A 22,434-nucleotide genomic window follows, 5' to 3' on the forward strand; every position below is an offset into this window, starting at 1 on the left:
CTCAATTATACAAAAACAAATAGGCACGAGTATATTTTACCTATAAATAAAATAAATATCATCAATAATATAACAAATTATAAATCTTTAATAAACCAAAAAATAACAACAACAGAATGTATAAAAAATAATGTTCATCATTGTTTTTTTTTTTTAAAGTTAGCAGCATGACGTTATTTGCCATAAAAATGTGTTCGGTTATTGTCGTACAAACATGGTATACTTTGGCGTAACTTTAACTGTGGGCGAAGAAAAATAAAACGATTTTTGATTTTTCAGAGTCAATCGTTAAATTCATGTTCATTTACCAAACGACGATGATGGAGACGTATATCCTGCAGAAGAACCGTAATCTGTTTTCATCTGCATGAAACTCCGAACACCGACTATGAAAATATAACATTATACATTATATATTTTAATTTATGCATCATAATATATTATTATATCATATTCCGATTATAGTTTCATACCCAGTATTTTCGGAAATTAAGATAAATTAAAAATATTTTTGTAAACGAAAAAACATTATTTTTTTACTATATTGGGTGAGAATCATACATAAATATTTATAATTTAGTTATTATAGTATGTATTATATTTCTGATCAAACCAACACTTTAAAAGATCCTGTAATACATAGGATATTTTTGTCAAATATGTAAACAAATATTTAAAAAATATTTTATGGTATAACCAAGAGTATGTAATGCTGAACATTGTGTGACACTAATCAGACTAAAGTTGGTAGTGTTAGTGTTCTCAAATGACTTCAAATGAATAGTGACCGATATTACCTTATATATGTTTAACATGTGTACCCATAACGCGTAAAATTATATACCACGTAATAATAGTATAAATTTATAATCATCTTAAATTTTAATATATAGCAAGAATGGAAAACCTTTCTGTACTCGCGGTCAAATAAAACATTTTGGATGGATTTTATTTTCCCTGCGTGTAAATTAATTTAACGACCTTCTTTTGGACAGTTACATGAGTTATAGTCTATGGGTTTGCCATCTTTGATATATAGTATATCAAGGAGTTCGCTAGAACTAGAACATGTGACTAAAATATAATGTAGGTACAATGCGACTAAAATGAATAAATGATTTCGATTTACCGTTTTCGTTTTTAGGTTCATTCCACGGCTGTACCTCCGCAGATCCGAAAATAATGTAAAAAATACTGGAGAAGAAAAGTATGACGGCTCCCAGCGTGAACACGATCCTCCATTCGTCCACCGAAGTCTAAAATAAACGTATATAGGTTGTAATGAATAACCTAAGATTCCAATTGCTTTTTGTAGGTGGAGATTTCGATTCGATGACTCGTCGTATATTAGTAAAAAACAAAAAAATCTAACTCGCTATATTTATACTTGATCGTGTACGATGAATCCGCAGACAGTGGGTGCTAACACACCGCCCAGGGCCGCTACGGCGTTCGTGAAGCCCATCAAAATCCCAGCGTAATTGGGTGCCAAGTCGAGATGGTTAATGTTGAAACCGACATTCGTACAGCAGCCAATGGCCACCACAAATACATACATACATATGGCTGCGTTTGCATTTTCCCCCATGTAGCCTAGGACTACGAGACCCAGTGCACCGCCGCTCATCCCTGAATATGTGAACAATAAAAATAACACGACAGTGAATAATTATAACACTACGCTTTTTTTTTACACAATTATATACACGAGATTCCATTTAAATCGTCCTAGGTGTAAAAATGTCCGAGTAAACTTATATTTATTATTATTTTACGTGTACTGGGTCCAAATAGGTTTTAATAATAAATTAATAATAACTATTATTTTTATACAGAGAATTTTAATCAAAATATAACGATAATAATAGAAAATAAAAACAGATAAGAGAAAAGTAAATTTATATATAAATATGATTATAATGTATAGTACATAATTTGAAATAAAATATAATATTATTATGTCGTCTAGTTTTATATTTTTTACTGAGATTTTGTATAGCATAATTCGGATTAAAACTTCTTATATTATTTTAATGCTTTTTTAAACGAAAAATTAATAATATTAAAAAATATTTATTTCTATTCCCAAAATGTTTATAAAATCGATTTTACTTACATAATTATTGTTATTTAATTATTTCAAATATATATTTTGACGATTAAAAACAATATTCTTGTTTATAATTTAGTTTTTGTAAAAAATATATAATTTCCTTATACAAGTAACGAATTAAAAAATAAAAACAAAATTAATTTAAATATTTATAAAATGATCTTATTTATTAATATATATTTATAGAAAGGATTGAAGCTCTCTTTTCTGCAAGACATTTTAAATTAATTTGAATTAAAATAAAAATAGTTTTTGTTTATTTTATTATTGAGTATATAGTTCTATTAAAATACATGTAAACAATAATTATCATTGACCACTAATTATAACATAGCGAGGTTAAACATTACATAGTTAAATATATCTATGTGTTATAAGTGTAAAAAAAATGCAATTTCTATATTACCTAAGGTATTCCAAAATTTACGCGAAAAAGTGAGAGAAGTCACATTTTTTTTGTTCATATAATCAGCAAAATATGTAACTGGAAACTGACACAGCCACATAGCCAAGTAAGGTAATGCAGACACAAATCCATCCTGAAAATGTTTACCACAATTTTTACTCATTATTGTATCTAATATACATTTCGTATTGTCCTTTTTTTATTTTACATGGTAAATGGTGTATAAATTAATACATAAGTGTATTTAGTGATATAATAATATGATGTATAATATATAATATACTTATTAAATATGTGTATTGAGTATAGTACTCGTACTATTTAATATTTAATACACATAATATATTATTATGAAATGTCCACTGTTTTTCAATATTAAAACATTTACTTTATAAGTAATTCATTATCTAACATTTTGAATATCTAATGAATATTATAGCAGTCTTCGTTTGAATGGATATTTGTCGACTAATGTATATTTTTTTCACATACGCTTTTGTAAATACACGAAGCAGTTACATAATATCATCTAATTATACTATCACATTATTCTTACCGATTTAATGTCGAATTTTAGTACAGAACTTATAAACGTGGGCATTTCACTAAGTAATAACCAAAACCCACAATTGTGACCAGCATGTGATATCGTAACAGCCCATACCGGCATTGAAGTAAATATTTCTTTCCAAGGAGTTATTAAGTTCTAAGGTAGGTAAAAAAAATAAACAGTTAATAATTGATAAAATACTTAAAATTAAAAAATGTTGAATAATATAATTATAATTACAATAATAATAGTTAAGGGAGTATAATTATACTATAGGCTCGTAGAAAGACTCCCCCTTTTTAAAAAAAATTGTCTTCTGTTTATGTGCCTGATATAGTTTATACTCATTTTACGTTACAACTTTTATACCTTTTTCTCCGAAACCGTTTGGGTTAATGATGATTTTATGTAGTTTCTCTCAGATCGTGTAATTAGACGATGTGTATCTGGGCTTTCTGACCCAAGTGATAACCATAATATTACCCAAAAAATTCCAAATGCGCCACTAAAGTAATAAATTGATGGCCATCCCGATCGAGTACTAGCCAGAATTCCAGAACAAACTAAAGTTATAACAGTGCCAAATTGAAGACCTAAAATAAAAATAGGAAAATATTATCAAAATGTATAACAATTATTCTTTCGCAAGAGGCTCTTTAATACATCTCGAAACATTTTTATGGTTAAGTAAATTTATATATTTTGAATAAAAAAGTATTTATACTTAAGGACATTAGCATTAAAAAAAAAATTACCTCTATGAACTAAATGGTATTTTTAAATTAATAATATCACTATCACAGTTTTCTTTAAAAAAAATTTAACATTATTTTAACAAACTTCATATAAATATTATGGCATATGCTATAGAGCCACTATAAGTAACAATAATAATAGTTAATTAAATTTTTTCTTTAATTATGTGAATTAGGTTCTGAACGCAATATAAATCGTTTGTAATGTCATTGATGGCACTAATCAAAATTATCATAATAACCGATTGTCATTAAAATCAAAATGATAAAATAAATTAAAAAAAATTCAATTATATATTTATATGAACATAATATTGTAATATACGATTAATAAGTTATATCTAGTTATATCTCTATCACTAAAACGTGACTAAAATATTATACAAAAAAGTAAAAGTTGCATTATTATTTTTAAATTAATTTATATTGTATTAAAAAAAAATTGTTATGCATTATTAATGTTCTGTATTTTGTTTGTACAAAAATCACACTGATTCCTACTCTTTTTTCTAATATAAACCAAAAATAACAGTCATAAGTAATAAAATCCGTATAATCATTATAAAAACATCATAATAATCAATACGAGTTAGTACATTCAATATAGACATTTTTACGGGACTCTGAATATACCTATCTATATACACGGTACCTATACATGGTTTGCTTAATAGTCGGTGTCATTATCAACGGTTTTTACTGTATTTTATTTTCTAATTGTATTTTCTATCTTAAGTTTTTTGAAGCGGTGTCTGTAAAATATTCCAATTTTATTCATTGTAATCAAATTAACTAACCAATTCCTATAATATCAAAGATAGTAAATGTATTGATTTAAAATTAATTTTATATGTGGAAATGACAAAGAATTGACTTAAAATCAATATTTCAAATTTAATATACCAATCTATATTTAAAATGCTTTTTCAATATTAATCAATAAAATATTTATAAAAATTTTAAATTATATTGTTTTACAAGTATAATAAATGAAGTATGTTTTTCAAATACAATGAATAAATTTAAACATTTCAGTAAGTAAATATTTACACTGTTTATCAGCTCAATAACAAAATTTACATACACTATCTACGCTATTTTAAATTCTAATTATAAATCTATCTTTTGCATATTCATTATAAATTAGTAAATTACCATACAAGATTTTAAATGAACTCAAATGTATTTGTTTTAAAATGTTAAATACCTAATACACCATAGTTAAATTTTAAATAGTATCATTCATCACATACTTACTTTTAAATAATATTTTACATATCTATATTTTTCTTATAATCAATACTAATTGTTAGAATTCTACTTAATTTTAATAATTTTTTAAAATGTTTCAACACTATCATTGTTATACAAGCTATCATAGTGTTTATCAGCATATTGTATATATGTTGTAAATCTAAAGCCTATTTTTGAAATCGACGTTTTAGTAAAAATATGTATCCATATTTTATGGTTTTTTTTAAATTTATTTTTTGTGTTTGTCACATTACGCTATAGAGCAGAATATTTTACCAACTTCGACATTGGTGGTTTCTGGTAGACGATTTTATTTAGTTGTTATTTGTAGTCAACAACTAGAAATTTTCTCGGTTTATCTACTTTTCTGAATAATCAGGAATAACTAAAATAAATATAGGAAAATTTAAGTAACACCAGATTCTATAAAGTCGATCCGGTTTTATGTTGTATAGGTAATTCAAAATTCAAAATAAATAACCATGAATAATTAAAATGTTCACCAAATAATAACTTGTATAATAGTATTTTCTATAAGCATAATACATTTTTCTATGTTTATACCACTAACCAATTAATATAGTTTAACGATAGGTTAGCAAAATTTACTTATATGCAATGTTTTTGATAAAAATTTAACATTTTGAATTAATTAATATTTATAAAATATTATAAAGGTGACAATAAAATTTATTACTACATAAAATATCAATTCAATAAAAATTGATTTCGATTCATCCTTTTAGTTTTCTTTTTAAATACAATGATTTACTGTTTAATTTAAATTTAATACATCCATCACAGTGACTTACTCAATCTCGATATATTTTTTTTTCTTCATATAATGGTACTGTAATTAATTGACAATTCATATAAATAAATAAATTAAAAACTGTTTAAAAAAATATCGACGTATAGATTGACTTTATTATAATATATTTATATTTTACATATTAATTATGAAAAACTTAAGTTTTATTTTAGAAAGCAGAATCTAATTGAAAATTACCATGCATTATTTGCAGCAAACTAGTTTAGAATAACCAAAACATCACCTACAAATATTGTTAACTATATCTACGGTCATAAATCACATTAAAAATATTTATGTATATTAGTTGTCTAAAAAATAAACTATTTGTGTTCATTAGTTCTGATATTATACACACTTATACATTTTGTATTTTTTACATACAATATCAGTAAAGTATTGGTTTTACATTGAAGCGAGTTTTTTGTGTTTTTCATCGCCTTTTGAAGAAATAACAATGCTTTAATCTTAAACATTTAAGGATTTCTGGTAGTAAATCAGATCTGGCTTTGAGAGGAATAAAAGTTAAAAAATCCCGATTCAGAATCATAGGAAAAAACAAAAAAAAAATTGCGTGTAACTGGTTATTTATGGCAATTTTGTCAATTCTTGACAAAACCGATATTGTTTTGTTTTTGTTATGATCCATAAATTAATGACGATAAAAACTTTTTTGAAATTTTTATTAAATTTAAAACCAAATTTCATAGATAATTTAAAAAATTAATTTGGATATTTTTTATAAAATTTAAAATATATATATATATATTTTTTGATTTATGCTCGATAACATTTTTGATTGTAAATAAAAAAAGTTTAATAATTAACTATGAGGTTTCTTTTTAGTAATTCTTTTAGCAATTAAGAATAATTTCAAGCTGTTTATATACTGTGAATCTATTCATCAACAACATCATTCTACTGCACGCGGCATTGATTTTAAATCCAATAACAATAATGCGTGAACTATCCTCCATATCTTCCCCTCCCACCTACGTATAGATCACAGTATGTTACATTAAATATTAGGAAACTTTAATTGGCCCTTGGTACTTAACATCATTAGATAAAAATATAAAGTTAAGTAGGTTTCTTCAAGTATCTAAAATTGTATAAGACATTTAGTATATAATATTATGTATGCAATGAGGTTAATAGGATTACATTACATCTCTCCTAGATACTAAATCCATGATAGCGTTGGTTGAGTTTTAATTTTTAATGCGTTGATAATAATTTATAAAAGTAATCCATATAAAAAATAAATAATACATACATTATCTATATATATATATATATAAATACTAAAACAGCAACAAGAGGATTAATAATGAAGTACATAATGTACAAAGTACATTGAAATTAAATTTTTACTCTTTAATATTAAATTAAAATCCGTAATATCCTTTAATATCCGTATAATACTCATTAGTCATTATACATTTTATTGATTACATTTTCATAAAATAAAGAGTGAGTTATTATTCAGTTGTAGATGAATTTTCAATTTTAAGATTTTTAAATTGAATCGTTAGTAAATTTCAATGCATGTAAAAAATGTATAAATGTATGTACATATGTACTATATTAAATAATTGCTGTATTTAAATATATTACCTTTAAGTTTTGTGAAACTAAATGATTATGAAGTGTGTATAGTCATAGTTTATAGTCACCACTTTATACAATTATAAGTTAAGCTATAGTTTATATAGGTAATACGTATAAGTATATGGGTCAGATTAATTTAAGATGATTATTGCGACCAAAGAATATTTTTCGAGTTGATCTTACTTCTTAAAAGTGCCTCGTACGATAGTTCTATAAAATAGTTTACCTCCCAATACAAATCCAACGAGACGACCACGTTCATTCGGTGGCGCCCACTTGGCGCTGATGCCATGTATCATCGGCATGGTGAACGCCTAGATATAAATATTAAATTTTTTTTATATATAACAATTAAATAATTATATTTGTAATTATTCACATAAGGTAGACTTGTACACGCGCATCAAACAAACAGAAACCCGGTATCAATACGTTATATAATTTATATAATATGTAGTAACATTATTATTAAATGTACGTATAAGTATAGCTGCGATATAATATTATTAAATTATCAGTAAAATTAATGCTGGATTTCTGCAAATATTTAATGTTCGATTAATTTTGGCTGTATCTGAATTGCATGCCGTGTACCCACAAGTATATTTATCATGAACTTATGTACATAACTTAAATTTTTTTTTTTGAACTTTCTAATTTGGCAATTCAACCAAACGATACATAATTATACATGCATTGTGTGACTATTTATTAGAAGCTTATGTGATAGCAAACAGTTTATGTCCACCATCTATTTGGGCTGAATTTTCTAATTCTACAATATATACAATTAATGTTTGCGAATCATTCCATTCAAAACTGAATAGTATGCTTTACTCTCTAAATCTTAGTATATTTCAATTAGTCGATGTTCTAAAGCAAGTATCGTTTAATATGTATAAAAAATGCGTACTTCAAATTTAAATAATAGATATCAAAAAATATTTGAAAAAAAAAATATTTATAAGTTCAGCGATGACATGATTTCAAAATAATGAAATTAATAGAATTTTATTTTTAGAAAAGTTGACATATATGGTGTTACGACATCAAAACGAATAAAATAATATTCGTCGTGTCAACTTATTCAATATTTTATTTTATTTTAATGTAACAAAAGCTCGTTCCTGGCGTTCCTTCAGTGGATTAATTTATTTTATTTAGTAAAATTATCAATGGCATGCATTTGGACAAACCCCTTAATGAGGTGGCATGCAATTCGGATGTACCGTTAATTTTATATCTATGTGAATTATTGTTTTTTTTTTTTAAATATCAAAACTATTACTACTATAACAATGAATTTTTACCTGAGTAAGGCCCTGCAAGAACCGAATAAGTACAAGCACCGGCCAATTGAAAGCAACCACCAATGCTGGCGTGGCTAGACTGAGAGCTACAGTCAACGTCATACTCATGGCCAATAGCATTTGATTGTTGTATCGGCGACCAATCATGGCTGCTGGCAAGTTCATGATGAGATAGCCCCAAAAAAATGCGCTTAGGATCAAACTCTTCGTGTGCTGTGTCCAACTGAATACCTTTTGATCCATACATGTGCAGAATATAATATTATAATACAGTGAAACATCTAAATACCGGACACTCTCGGTTGCTGAAATGTTATCCGCTATCCAGAGGTGTCCGCTATTTAAAGGTGTAGATTTTTAGAAAATGTGTGGTTTGTTCAAAAACATGTACTCTATTTAAAAGTGTCCGTTGGGGAGTTTTCACTGTATATTTACGAGAAAATAAAAAGGCGATAAAAACATTAATACTGATCAAATAATTAATAAAATATAGAATATTGATTGGTTATGTCATATATAAAATAGACACAATACCTTAATTGATAGGTCAATCTTTTTATCGGAACATTTAAAACAATAAAACACTATCAAGTATTTCTATATCTTGGATAAGTAACCATATTGGAATTTTAACAAATTATGGAGGGTATCGCGGTATAATGAAACTTAGTTAAATGCTGCATAAATGTAAGGAAATTTATGAAAAGTGAACACAAATGAGCCCTGTAAAGGAACATTTAAGATAAACTGATAAGATAAGGTTATATTGTAATAATAAAATGTATTCTTACTAACAGGAATGTGGTAATGCGTTTCGAGTAAGAAGTCAGTAGAATTCTTTTCAGGCGTCATAGCCACTATTGCGACAGATATGCTAACCCGCAATAGATAAGCCGCAAAAAGGCATAGAAACAATAAAAAACTTTGCAGGTATCGAACACCAGGTATTTTGCCACCTATAAAAAAATATTTAATAAATTAATTTTTTTAAATAAATAAACATAATACATTGCCATATGAATAAATAAATAACATAATACATATAATATATAATATATAAGACATAAACATTATACATGCGTTTTAGAGTTTTTAAAATCTGAAATAATAAATAAACCATGCATTTTGGTAAAATTTTAACATGTTTATTAGATAGTTTATAATAAACATTACGAGGGCTAAGACAATTAATACCGTGGAAAGTATATTAGGTATATTATAATTTATTATTTACATTAAAAAATTATAATGCAATCGTAAATTCTATTTCAAAATATACTAGATATATATATTCGATATGATTGTATTGTAAATAAATATTCTGATATTTTAATACCTACCTAATATGATATATGATATATCCCTAAGCAAAACTCTATAATTCTGTAACTATTACCTACACCGGTTATACCTAGATAATTAAGTTTTAAATAAATGAATTATAAGTACCATTAATATATTATGCCTATTACGTCGAGTAATATCCATGAAAATTAAAATGTACATCAATTTACACACGGCAATCTCTAATTAATATTATCACATAAAAAGGATAATACCACATCTGCATCAGTTTTGTTACCCACCTTACAAGTTACAGTCAAACACATTTTAATTAAATGTAGTACTTATAATAAGGTTAGGTAGGAAGCCAAAATGTCCAATACCCTGCTTAAATTCTTTAGTAACACCAAATCATATAAGCATATTATATAACATTCTAAAAGTTATTTAAGATAAAGATAGTATAAGATAGAATAGATTTTTAATAATCTTATATTGTATATGAAGTTTTAATAATTATGATAGTAATTTAGAATCCAAATAAACACAAATCAATAGGATTATCTTAAATGAAAAAGTAACAAATAATAAAAACAGTTCCAACCAGAAAGAAATAGAAAAATAAAATATTTTTCAACTACTCAATTACCCACAAATAATTTGCCCAAAACATGAATAATCAGGTAAAATTAAATTGTATTATTTTATAAAATTACATTTTTATTGGATTAAAGCATAAAAGCGAATACTCTAATGTCCCTTGTGAACCAGTAAATAAAACTCCGATGGATAATCATGGAGTTTATATACACATACCACTATTATAACCTAGACTTACAACATTTGGTTATCGCACGTTTTTTATCATCTTATGAATGTTTGTTATATTTATCAGTTACATACATATAAATATGAATACATTTAAATGGTAAAGACAATAAAGTATTTATGAATATTGCAAAGCTAAAATATTTGGTTATGACTCATAACTATTGTAAGGTTGTGTATGATGTTGTTTAGACATTTAGTGATTATATTATATTATATAGGTACATAAGTCAATACGATGATAACTAAATAACATATTTAGATTCTTAATTATTTGTTTCATATACATTATATTATATGATAGCAATAAATTATTTAAAATTATTTGAAAATTAATAAATAAATGAATACTGCCAAATATAAAGTAATATTCATGTTATGAATATATACTAAAAATGTACATTATAGAAAAGAAATTAGTAATGACTAATGATTTACGTTTTATATATACTTAAAATTTAAATATATTGACAAACTTCTTGATTTTGCATATTCGTGTTGCAGATCATTATGTGTTTTTTTTAAGTAAATTATCAATTTACATCAAGATAGAACAATGCTTATAGTAAATAGGTATATAATTTTATTTTACATATATACAATAGGCATATATTTGTTTACTTTTTACAATAATCGAATACTTAATGATATTTAGCATTTCACATATTTTTTAATTAACTATTTATATGTAATTTTAATACCTACCCATATTTGACGATTTTGTATACATCATTTTAATCAACATTCACTATTTTTGTTGATAATATAAAACTTAATTTTATTATTGGATATACCTAGGTATTAATGAGGAAATAATTTAAAAAAAGATAATATTCTTTTAAAATAACTACTATTTTGAAAATATACTATAATTTAATAATAATATATATTTACTATTCAATTTCTCAGATAATAGTTTTTTAGCGCATTTTTAATTTCAAGTATGTTGCTTAAGTAATAGGATCAGGGTTTAATTTTATTAAAAATAGTTATACGAAGTTAAAAATTGTGTAGCATATGGTGAACAATATACAGCTATATAATAATATTTAATAAATTATTTTTCAAATTCAATTTTTATTTTACTTAGTGTAGTTTAAGTAGACCATAATAATATAATAAAATCCCCTACGGTGCTACCCGTATCATATTTATTCAATACTACTTGTGTGTGATTTTATTTTAAAAGCATGTGGTGGTGGTTTAATAAACATTATACGTTTCAACAAAAACAATTTTTGACAACAATATTATACAGTAATAAATAATACAAAAATAAATAAGTACTGAAATATTATATATTAGCTTGTCATTCACAATATTCACGATACAGTTTGAAAATAAGGTGGGCAAGTAGGTAACCACTAACTACTTTGCTGTACAGCAGGTGTAATTCAGTAGGTCACGATAATGGACGTGTTAAATTTAAATTCAATGATAAATCATTAATACAAAAACCGATTCTAAACAAAGACGTGAAACTTTTACGTATTTTATTATATTCTATGTATAATATTATTTTAAGCTATTGCCTATTTTTACCATGATACTGTTCACACCGTAATACTTTACTCGTAAGTCAGTATTGATTCGAAATTTAATTACAATAATGTATGATAAACAGATATACGTTTATAATAAATAAATATTAATAATATAATAAATGTAATTTTTTTTTGTCAAAAATTTATTCAACTTACCATAATAATTGTTGATATTTATTATACATAGGCGCAATTAGGAGAGCGTTTAAAGTGTATTAGCGTCCCCAATTTTAAAATTAGTACCCTCAAATACTTTTTTATAAAATACATTCAGCTACTGGCGTAGCTAAGGAGCGAGGGGATAAAGGGGCTAAAGCCCCGCCCCATTGACTGTATTTTTTATATTGTTTTGAAATATTTAAATTTAAATATGAATTGTTTTACAAATTTTAATTATTTAAAATAGTAAATACATTAATGGGAAATCAACGTTCATATGTTAATAAATTATGTATTTTTGTTTTGTTGGTATTTTTGATTTTCAATAACTCAAGTTAAAAGTGTTTAGTCCATTAGCCCACCCCCCAAAAAAAAAAAAAATCTTGGCTACACCTCTGCATTCAGCAGTGATTCAACTCTATGCCCGGAAAATGAAGAGCTTAAGCATCCTCAGTTTTTTTTCATTAAAATTGCGTCTATGATATCAGATATAAATATGTATATATATTAGATATTTTTATATATATTATACAGTGTATTAAATATAGTTCGACAAAGTCTCTTCACTCAGACTCGTTTTTCTTAAACAATGACAATGATTTATTATCGAATTAAAATTTAACACATTCATTACAGTAACTTACACAATAAGATATATTTGACACCCACTGTACAGCAAATCGATATTATATTTGTCTACTTTTTTTTTATTATATTTATGAAATTTAAATTAATTTAGTATTAGTGAAGTTTAAACTAATTTTTGGTGGTCATATAGACATTTTCCAGTGGGTACAATTTACATGTTAAAAATCATAACCTAAAATAAACTTGTACCCGATAATTGATGGAATATAAATGTAAGTATCTAAGTGCGGTAACACTCGAATTGCCTCCTAAATTTAGGTAGGTAACATTTTTTCACTAGAATTGCCTCCAAGTGTTTTCGGAGGAATTTCGAGTATACCCAGTTTACTCGAATTGCCTCCCATAGCATACTTAGATTATCGATAGTTTTACGTGTACTATTGATAATTATATCGATTTCCGTAATGTTCAAAAATTAGATTAATATTAGATCATCTAAAATAGAAACTAAAACATTAGGATAACTACAAAAAATAAAATACATTTTATTAATAACTTAATTGATATATTAAACATAAATTAATTTTCAAAATTGCAATACTTAAAAGAATAAACAAATAAATTTAAACCACAAAAACTATGCTAAGATTACAATATAACAAACTTAAATTTTTATTCTGATATTTTTCACATTTCATCTAACTTATTTTATATATTGACTATTTATTATTTTTATAAATTTTTTTATTATATAATTATTTATATATTTATTTTTTATTATTATTATTTTTTTTTAGTTTATTTAATTTATAAATATTTCTTATAATATAACGTAAGGATATACCTAAATCGATTAATTATAGCTATTGAAGGCGATTCTAGTACAAGAGGACCACTACTTAAAATAGGAAGCAATTCAAGTAAATATTATTTTGCAATTCGAGTAACCTTTTAAAAAAAACTCACGGGAGGCAATTCGAAGGTTAGATGGGAGGCAATTCTTGAGCACCCAAGTATCTTACCTAAATTTTAAGAATCTATAATAATGAGTTTGTGGTTGTATATTATAAAATTTGATTTCTCATAATATATGTATCTCTTTATTACATAAAATAATTGACAATCAAAAAACAAATAAAATACATATATTTTTTAAAATAAAAATACACTCATACATAAAAGGTAACTATTAAAGTATAAAAATAATTTTAGATAAAATATTCAAATATCCTAAAAAGGATTAACAATTTTAGCAAGCGCCGAGCAGGAAATAACGCCTGTTAATTGAAAATATTTTGGTATATTTCTAATATTTCAGTATTTATTAATATATTACCAACTGTATTTATAAATTATATAATATAAGACATGCAATTTATGATCAACTTAGAGAAGATTGAGAAATCTCAATTTATCTACTAAATATTAGTTTCAGCAGTAAGAACATTTTTCGAATTATATATTTTAGAAATTGATTAAATAAATTTGATAATATCAAATAAATTAGGTATCTACGTAGTTACCACATTATTGATTTTCAAAAGCCTCTTGTATTGTTTTTACATGCGTAATCATAGCGAGAAACAACTAACAGCTGCTACATTTATAACACTTGTGTAAGGTGAAATTCACGATATAAAAACCTGCGCTCATTAATTACGCAAGCATATTAGTTTAGCTGTCAAAAATAAAAACACACACATACAAAGTCAGTGATTTTTTTATTTACTCTTCCTAGTTCCTACCTACTTGATTATTGACGCCTACAATAATATATTATTTATAACTTATTACAGTAGTGTAGCCATGCCCCCATAGACTGTATCAACTTAATATAAAAATGAACTGTTATTATCTCGGGTATTGTTAATTATTGATTATGTTTTTTTATTATTTTGGGTTCACCCCCCCCCTCATTTTAAAATCCTGGCTACGTCACTGACTTATTAGCAATTATTATATTTTTTAGCAATATAGACATAATTCGTCAGTGGCGTTGTGTGGTGTTGAATCAGTTAATAGCAAACTAGGGAAAAAAGGCAAATCATTAAGTACAATGAGTACAATACATTGTTAGTCCGATACTCTGATGTATATTTCACGATGGGAAATTTAGTTATGTATGCTTATTTAATAAATTAGAGTTTTATACTATAAAGATAGGAAAAAATCCTAATAAGCTGCTCCCCCTTAAAATGTAATCAAATTTCCTTCTATATGGACCCTGGACGTTAAATGCTTGAATCTTACTTTGGACAGGACTAGTACTCTTGCACAAAATAATCGCACACGTGAACAAACAGAACAACAATATTAAATATTAATGTAGATAATAAAGTAGTTATATCAAAAAGATTAAAATATACTATATAATAACTAGTATCACAATATGTTAATAATGATATGTAATGAGATAAATTAGAATAAAATTAATTAATGTATAATAAAACTTATTAGTTGCAGACTCATAGGCGTAACTAGGGAGGGGGCTTGGTTGGGCGTCAGCCGCCCCAGATTTTTTGGGTGAATGTATTTGTATAAAAATATATTATTGCATTATTAACTTTATTTTTGCTTACAATATAACAAAATACATGTTTCATATAAACGAATTATCATTCAAATCAGTTGTAAACACCAATAGAAACAATAAATAATAATCAAATTAAAAAAAAATTTGCTAGACAATATTTTTAAGAATTTAGCTCCCTCCTCCAACTTAAAGGACTAGTTACGGCAGTTACGCCTATGGTTGCAGTACCTAACAGTGAAATATTTGCTATTTATTTTTTAACAAAAAGTTCTACTTTATTCTATACTCGAGGTAGATCTCGAGGCTGGAACTTCATTCCATAGTTTTATTAAACAGATATATGTTTATTAACTAAACAAAATAGTTAATCTCGAGTAGTCAAGTAAAATAATTTACAAAACGCTTACTGTTAATTTATGCAAACTGAAATAAAATAAGTAACCTGCATGGACTTTATAATAATACGGTTACAGCAATTCTATTTATTAAATACATTATTCAAACAAATAGGAGAAATAAGTAGGTAAATCGCCCTGGTCAAATCCCGCGAATAATTAACTAATATGTACGTCATTCACTTATAATTTACACATATAGAGGTACCGGCAGCAGTTACATTGTAACACGATAAACCTGACATAAGTATGATTATAACAATTAAACAATAAGAGATTGCTTACGTTCAGAAAATTCATCTTCGAGCAGATGCGTTTTCGACTGCATAGCACTGCAGGGTGTAGGTGTATAAACGGCACTCGATATAAAAAACGATAAATTATATCGCGGTAATATTTATGTGAATACAAAGACGAACGAGAAAAATATGATAACGCCGTTAGACGTGGCGACGGACGACGATGACACTCGTTCGCGCGTCAAGACGGGACTGATGCGCTTTCGGCTTTAACGTTTGCTCGCGGTAATAATAACAATACTATAGCGTAATATTACATAGAAGCGATACTAAGTGGTCTGTTATCGAAGTTCATTTGCCACGCGGTTCGGTTACGGGAAACTATAGCGGCACCTCGTTGCCCCACGCCTGCCCGGTCGACTTTGAAAGCAGATAACGCGTGACATAATTGTAATATAAAATATTGTACGGTTAATCACCTGCTTCCAATATGGTATTTAGATATAGATTGATAGTTTGTATAACAATATAAAGATTGCGAAGAGATGAGATTGCGAATAATTAAAATTGATAGGTGTCATAGAAATTGGTTATAAGAGCTGGGATAAAATGACAGTGGTTTTTTTATTTTTACCATGGATGATTTGAATATGGAGAAATCTGTAAATGAATTTCAATAAAAGACGAAAGCGTTCTACTTGATAGTTTCTCCGCCGAACGGAAAAACATTAAATAATAGATATTTTTAAAATAATAAATAAAAAAAATGAATCACGATGGTGACGCGTGCCTATAATTTCATTATGGATCGGTTAATAGAGGCAACCTAGGTCCTATAGGTATTTTAACACAATATTGACGATTCAGAATGTATCATTATAACAATGTAACGAAAAAAACGCAGTTAACGTGTTGTGTCCCGGCGAAATTTCTCGTACACGAGTTGTATCACATTGATAAAAATGGGGTACACGAGTTGTGTCCCAATGATAAAAGTAGGGTAGGTACACGAATTGTGTCCCAACTGATTTATGAAGTTTTACACAAGTCGTGTGCTGATAAATTCAAATCGATATTTTACACAAGAATAAAATATATTGTTTCGTTAGTTGAAATAAAATTTATTTTATAAATTTAAATCGGAAAAGTTATCCATTTCAATGTTGTAAAAATATTAAATACCCACACATATTTTATAAAACAAATTTCACGATTTGAATTTATAAAAACTGGATAATTTAAATTTTTACCTAATATGCAATATTATTAAAATTATATACGTAATTATTTTTAATTTAATTTATATTATTTAGACGAAACAACATTGATTATTGTTATGTTAGGTTAATATTTTTACTTTTTTTTATAAGAACTCATTTTTCGTGTAAAATATAATATTTAATATACCTTTAATATTGTAATTATGTTACAATTATAATATGTTAAAAAAGTATGGTGCCCACAAAGGAATAATAAATTGTAGTATATAAACCATATACTACAAATATTTTTGTAATTGAAGTTGGAGAATTACAATAAGGTTTAAATTTGAAACATATGTACTTAATTAATAATTATGTATAATATATGATATTTTATAACTTAGATAAAAATTCACAATTAATTCAAATTACTTAAAGATTGGTAGTTACATTTGCTGTTTTAAAATCCAAAAATCAAGTCGCTGCAAACTCTTTAATAGAATTTTCATTTATTATTTATTGTTCGACTTGAGGAAGAAAAATTGATATCTAATGGAAAAATAAAAAAGTATTTTTTAGTTTTTACTATAATTTTTACTTCCGACCAATACCAGCCATTGCTACACTACCGTATAATAATATTATTATATCTTATTATAGCTATAATAAACGTAAATATATGGTACTCATAGGCGTAGCGCACGGGGGGTTCCGGGTGTGCCTGGGCACCCCACTGACATGTAATTGGGACCCTAAAATTTAAGTCTTATTGCATATATAAAATTATATTTTTTCTAAAATATGTTGTAAAAAATTATGTTTTGAGATAAAAAAAATAATTCAACATAAAATATTTTAAATTTGCGTGGTAAAACTTATTATGATTATAACAGCTAAATGTTATTGACTACACAAGGAAAAATAATAAATAAAATATATTGCAATTATCTTGAAAATAGATTTTAGATCCAACTATCTAATGAAATATTATATAACTTGGTACTAGTAATACTACTGATTAATATGTGATATAATTTAAGTAACGTTTATTCAGGCATTATAATTTATTAAAATATATACATATCTTGTTAAGAGAGGGCCCAAATTCAGAAAAGGGCCCGAAAAAATTGTAGGCATCCCCAAAATTCAGGTCTATGCACGCCTATGATAGTACTATACTATAAGGATTATCTTTGGCTTAATCGAGCCGATCTAGCATATATTCATAGTGCCCTTTAATTTCACTCCAAGTGCGACCATTAGAGGGTGCAAGGGGGTGACATATGTTACCTCCCTAGAATAGATGAATTATTGTTATTTTTTTAGTTATGAATAATAAATCAATTTTTTTAATGATAATATTAAGAAAATTTACTTATTATTATGCTTGTCGCCAATGACACCCCCTAGGTTTTGACAGATGGGCGCCTTGTTTCACTCTGATATTATGCGATACACATATTAGTACCTACTTAGTAATTGCTATTTTTTAGTAGTATATTTTTTTAATTTACGACCTATCGACCTAAGATTTATACTTCCATAATAAGTTTATTGAGCGCTTTTTACAAGATTAAATTTAGTGGTTTAAAATAATAACAAATAAGTGGAATCACTATTATATGTGTAATATGTGTATTCTATAGTACTGATATAGCAAGAAACAAAAAAAACTTTGAGTGATGACATAATGTCTTTAAAATTATTTGAAATTCAATTATTCATAAAAAATGTATGTGTTTTACGCTAAATTTTTATATTATTTCCATTAAAATAAACTTATGAGGTATTTTGTTTTAAATTTTGATACCCTTAGGTAGGAGTATTAAACATTTTATAACTATGAATTTTTAATTACAATATAATTTGCAAATTTTCCCGATTTTGCCAAAATACTAACTTTTAACGCTCATAAAAAGATACTGTTGATTTACCCTTAACTTTTTTATAATTATTTTAGTATTAACAAATTTTGAAGAACCCTTTATTAAATTTAAAAAAAAACACATTATTGTAAAATCAATTAATTTATCGATCCCTCCAGAATCATAAAACAAAAGATTAAAACATTTTATAAATAGATAGTAAGTTAACTTAAACAATTTTCAAAATATATAAATAAGTTGTCGGCTAATCGATATACGTCAATCACTCCCTAACTCCTTAATAATTGCAGCTATGATTATATTATAAAATCTATGGTCGTGATGGGTGCTTTTCAGTGTACATATTCGATAATATGCTTTTGAAATATATTGTGTATTTTGTACTTTTTACATGTTAATTTTTGTATGTCAATGTATAAGTGCAAACAATTTTTAATTATTATACAAGTAGGTACTTACGAGTACTTTAATCATAAATAACAAAAGCCATTTAATATATAATTGTTGACATGTCAGTTGCCACATTACGTATTTTATGTTTTCAATCGGGAGCCACGTGTATAAAAATATTGTGTTTATTATAAAGCGGGAAAAAATAACATGATGGCCTTTGGGACCATTACCGTGAAAACAATTTTAAAATAGTTGAAAAATTAAAATTATTAAATAACTATTGTTGCCCGTAATGTTTTGGACGGTAATAAAAAAATGCTATTACAGATATATCATAGAGATCAAAAAAGTATAGTTCACATGGCGAAGCCTGGATATCAACCTAGGGGAGATTACTTATTGGTTGTATATCAGCTGCATGTCACAATTAAATTATATTCATTTTATTACAAAAGTAAGAAAAAAATTAATAAATATCAGTGATGGTTTTGAGTATTGTTGGTCGGTGAAAAGCTAAATTACTCATTTTAAATTTACTAAAAATTGTTATTAAGTTTTTGTTAAATTCTGCCTTTATTTTAGTACCAGCTACCCAAGCGCACTGGCACTATAGCTATTAATCGCGATGCAAATAGAAAAATATATTATAGACATATCGAAATCATAAATAGAATGATCAACAAATGATAAATGTTCAGAACACAACTTCTTGAGCTAACATTTTGAATTATTATTTAAATTGTATCTAAAAATTCATATAACGCATAATAAATACAAACTAAAAATTACTTAAAAATCATAAAAAAATGTTTTGAAATTATTAAAAATTGAAAATAAAAGTTTAAGTTTATAATTCTGATTGAACTGATTTCAAAAGCATTTTCAGGGACTTTTCAAAAAAATAATGCATTTAGCATCCAAATCCGGGCCCTATAATGTGTGGCCCTATTATAATGTGTATCTAGTATAATTAACTTTGATAAAATGGTCAAAATGATGTATTAATAAATCTATTTATTTATTTAATTAATAGATCTATTAGGGGAGCTGATGTTAGGCAGGTACTTGTACCTATACCTATTTACTATTTTTACGATCTCACAAAGAAATAACATTGTACTTATTGTTATTTAAACCTTTTTTTTTCGTTCACGTTTATTCTGCAAAGACGATTGAATGTTTGTAAGATCCTACACGAGAAATAAGAGGTAAACATATATATGTTATAGTTTCTACAATGTCGAAATATATATATATATATATATAGGTATATAAGTTCTTACCTACCTATATATCTTATATAATGCAAAAAAATACACATTCCTAATGTTCCTATACGCTACCTACTAATTGTTTGTCTGTGATTATTATAATGCCTATGAGAAATGAATAAATGATAGGATAATATGTACGAGTAATAGGTGTTAATATTGTTATATTATTTATACACTTATAAATATATTACAACAAATTATTTTTTGATTCTTAAAAATGTTAAATTTTTAAATAATTATTTAAACTATTATTTTTATAATGAAATATAGCCAAAATTATGGTAATGTTAAAAAAATTCCATAATAAATTTTATAATTAGTTATTATAAATGTATTTAAAGAAATAATATATAGCCAAGCAGATGTTATGTCTTATAAAAAATAATCAACAAGTATAACAAATCGTACAATAATTAGTGTAGGCAATCTCCACGTACGTACATTTTGTTATCGTGTTAGAACTCACATAGGTACATATTATTATTTATAGAAATTAGGTAACGTTTATTTTTTACTTACTACTCTCATGTTTTCACTTATAATTATCCTGCTGGGAAATAGCCTTAAGGATTAAACACGACTGTCGTCAGGTTAATAAAGGTATCTAGATAAAAAAACATCAATAGTGTTACGTATTATTAGCTGATGCATATATGTTGAAATATTTTGTGGTTCATAAGTTTTACTTGTATTTATTTAAATAAAAAATGGTAGGGTACCTTATGTTTCAAAAGTATTAGGTAGTTTTTATCAGTGTTACACAAAAGTCAAAAATGACCCAAAATCGTGCAGATAAAATCGTTAATTGTTGTAATCAATCTTGCAATAGTAACACTTAAATCCTCGAGTTCGCAAAACCGCAACAGAACTATTTCCACTATTCCAACTGGTGCCTGTCGCCTGGTTTTGAGGTTCCTTCAAATTTGCGTCAAGTGTCAGCTGTCAACTAATTTGATCACATCATCCATATCGACCATATTATCCATTACTAATAGTTTTTCTTAGCAAGCAGTTATTTCTTAGTATGACGTATTGACGTTTCATTGGAAAATTATGTTTTGATGGTACCTTTTTGAGAAAAAAAAAACTATCATGTGCCCGATAATCTTATTAATTAGTTCTACGCCCGAATACACTCAAATTGTGAGTGTTGTGAGTTTGGGACACAACACATTTTCGAAAATTAGTTTAGCGACCATTTTATCATTGCTTGTTGAACATATAGGTATATTATAATTAATGGGTTTACCTAGACCGGACTCGTTCAGTGACGAACAAACAGTATAATCATAATGCTAT

At 26.0% G+C, this 22,434-nt stretch overlaps 1 protein-coding gene across 1 annotated transcript; it reads right to left on the bottom strand.

Moving 5' to 3' along the window:
* Positions 1–35: 35 nt before the first annotated feature.
* On the bottom strand, positions 36–16,704 carry LOC113551429 (sialin-like). The gene is made up of 11 exons (XM_026953668.1): positions 16,427–16,704; positions 9,606–9,766; positions 8,811–9,041; positions 7,727–7,814; positions 3,439–3,662; positions 3,076–3,225; positions 2,520–2,652; positions 1,388–1,629; positions 1,130–1,256; positions 309–386; positions 36–239 (listed from the first exon to the last, which is right to left on the bottom strand). The coding sequence occupies exons 1-11, from the start codon at positions 16,467–16,469 to the stop codon at positions 199–201; spliced, it is 1,518 nt and encodes a 505-aa protein (XP_026809469.1). The 5' UTR covers positions 16,470–16,704; the 3' UTR covers positions 36–198.
* Between the last annotated feature and the right edge of the window lie 5,730 nt (positions 16,705–22,434).

The sequence above is a fragment of the Rhopalosiphum maidis genome, chromosome 2, assembly GCF_003676215.2.
Source record: "Rhopalosiphum maidis isolate BTI-1 chromosome 2, ASM367621v3, whole genome shotgun sequence".
Taxonomy (NCBI): domain Eukaryota; kingdom Metazoa; phylum Arthropoda; class Insecta; order Hemiptera; family Aphididae; genus Rhopalosiphum; species Rhopalosiphum maidis.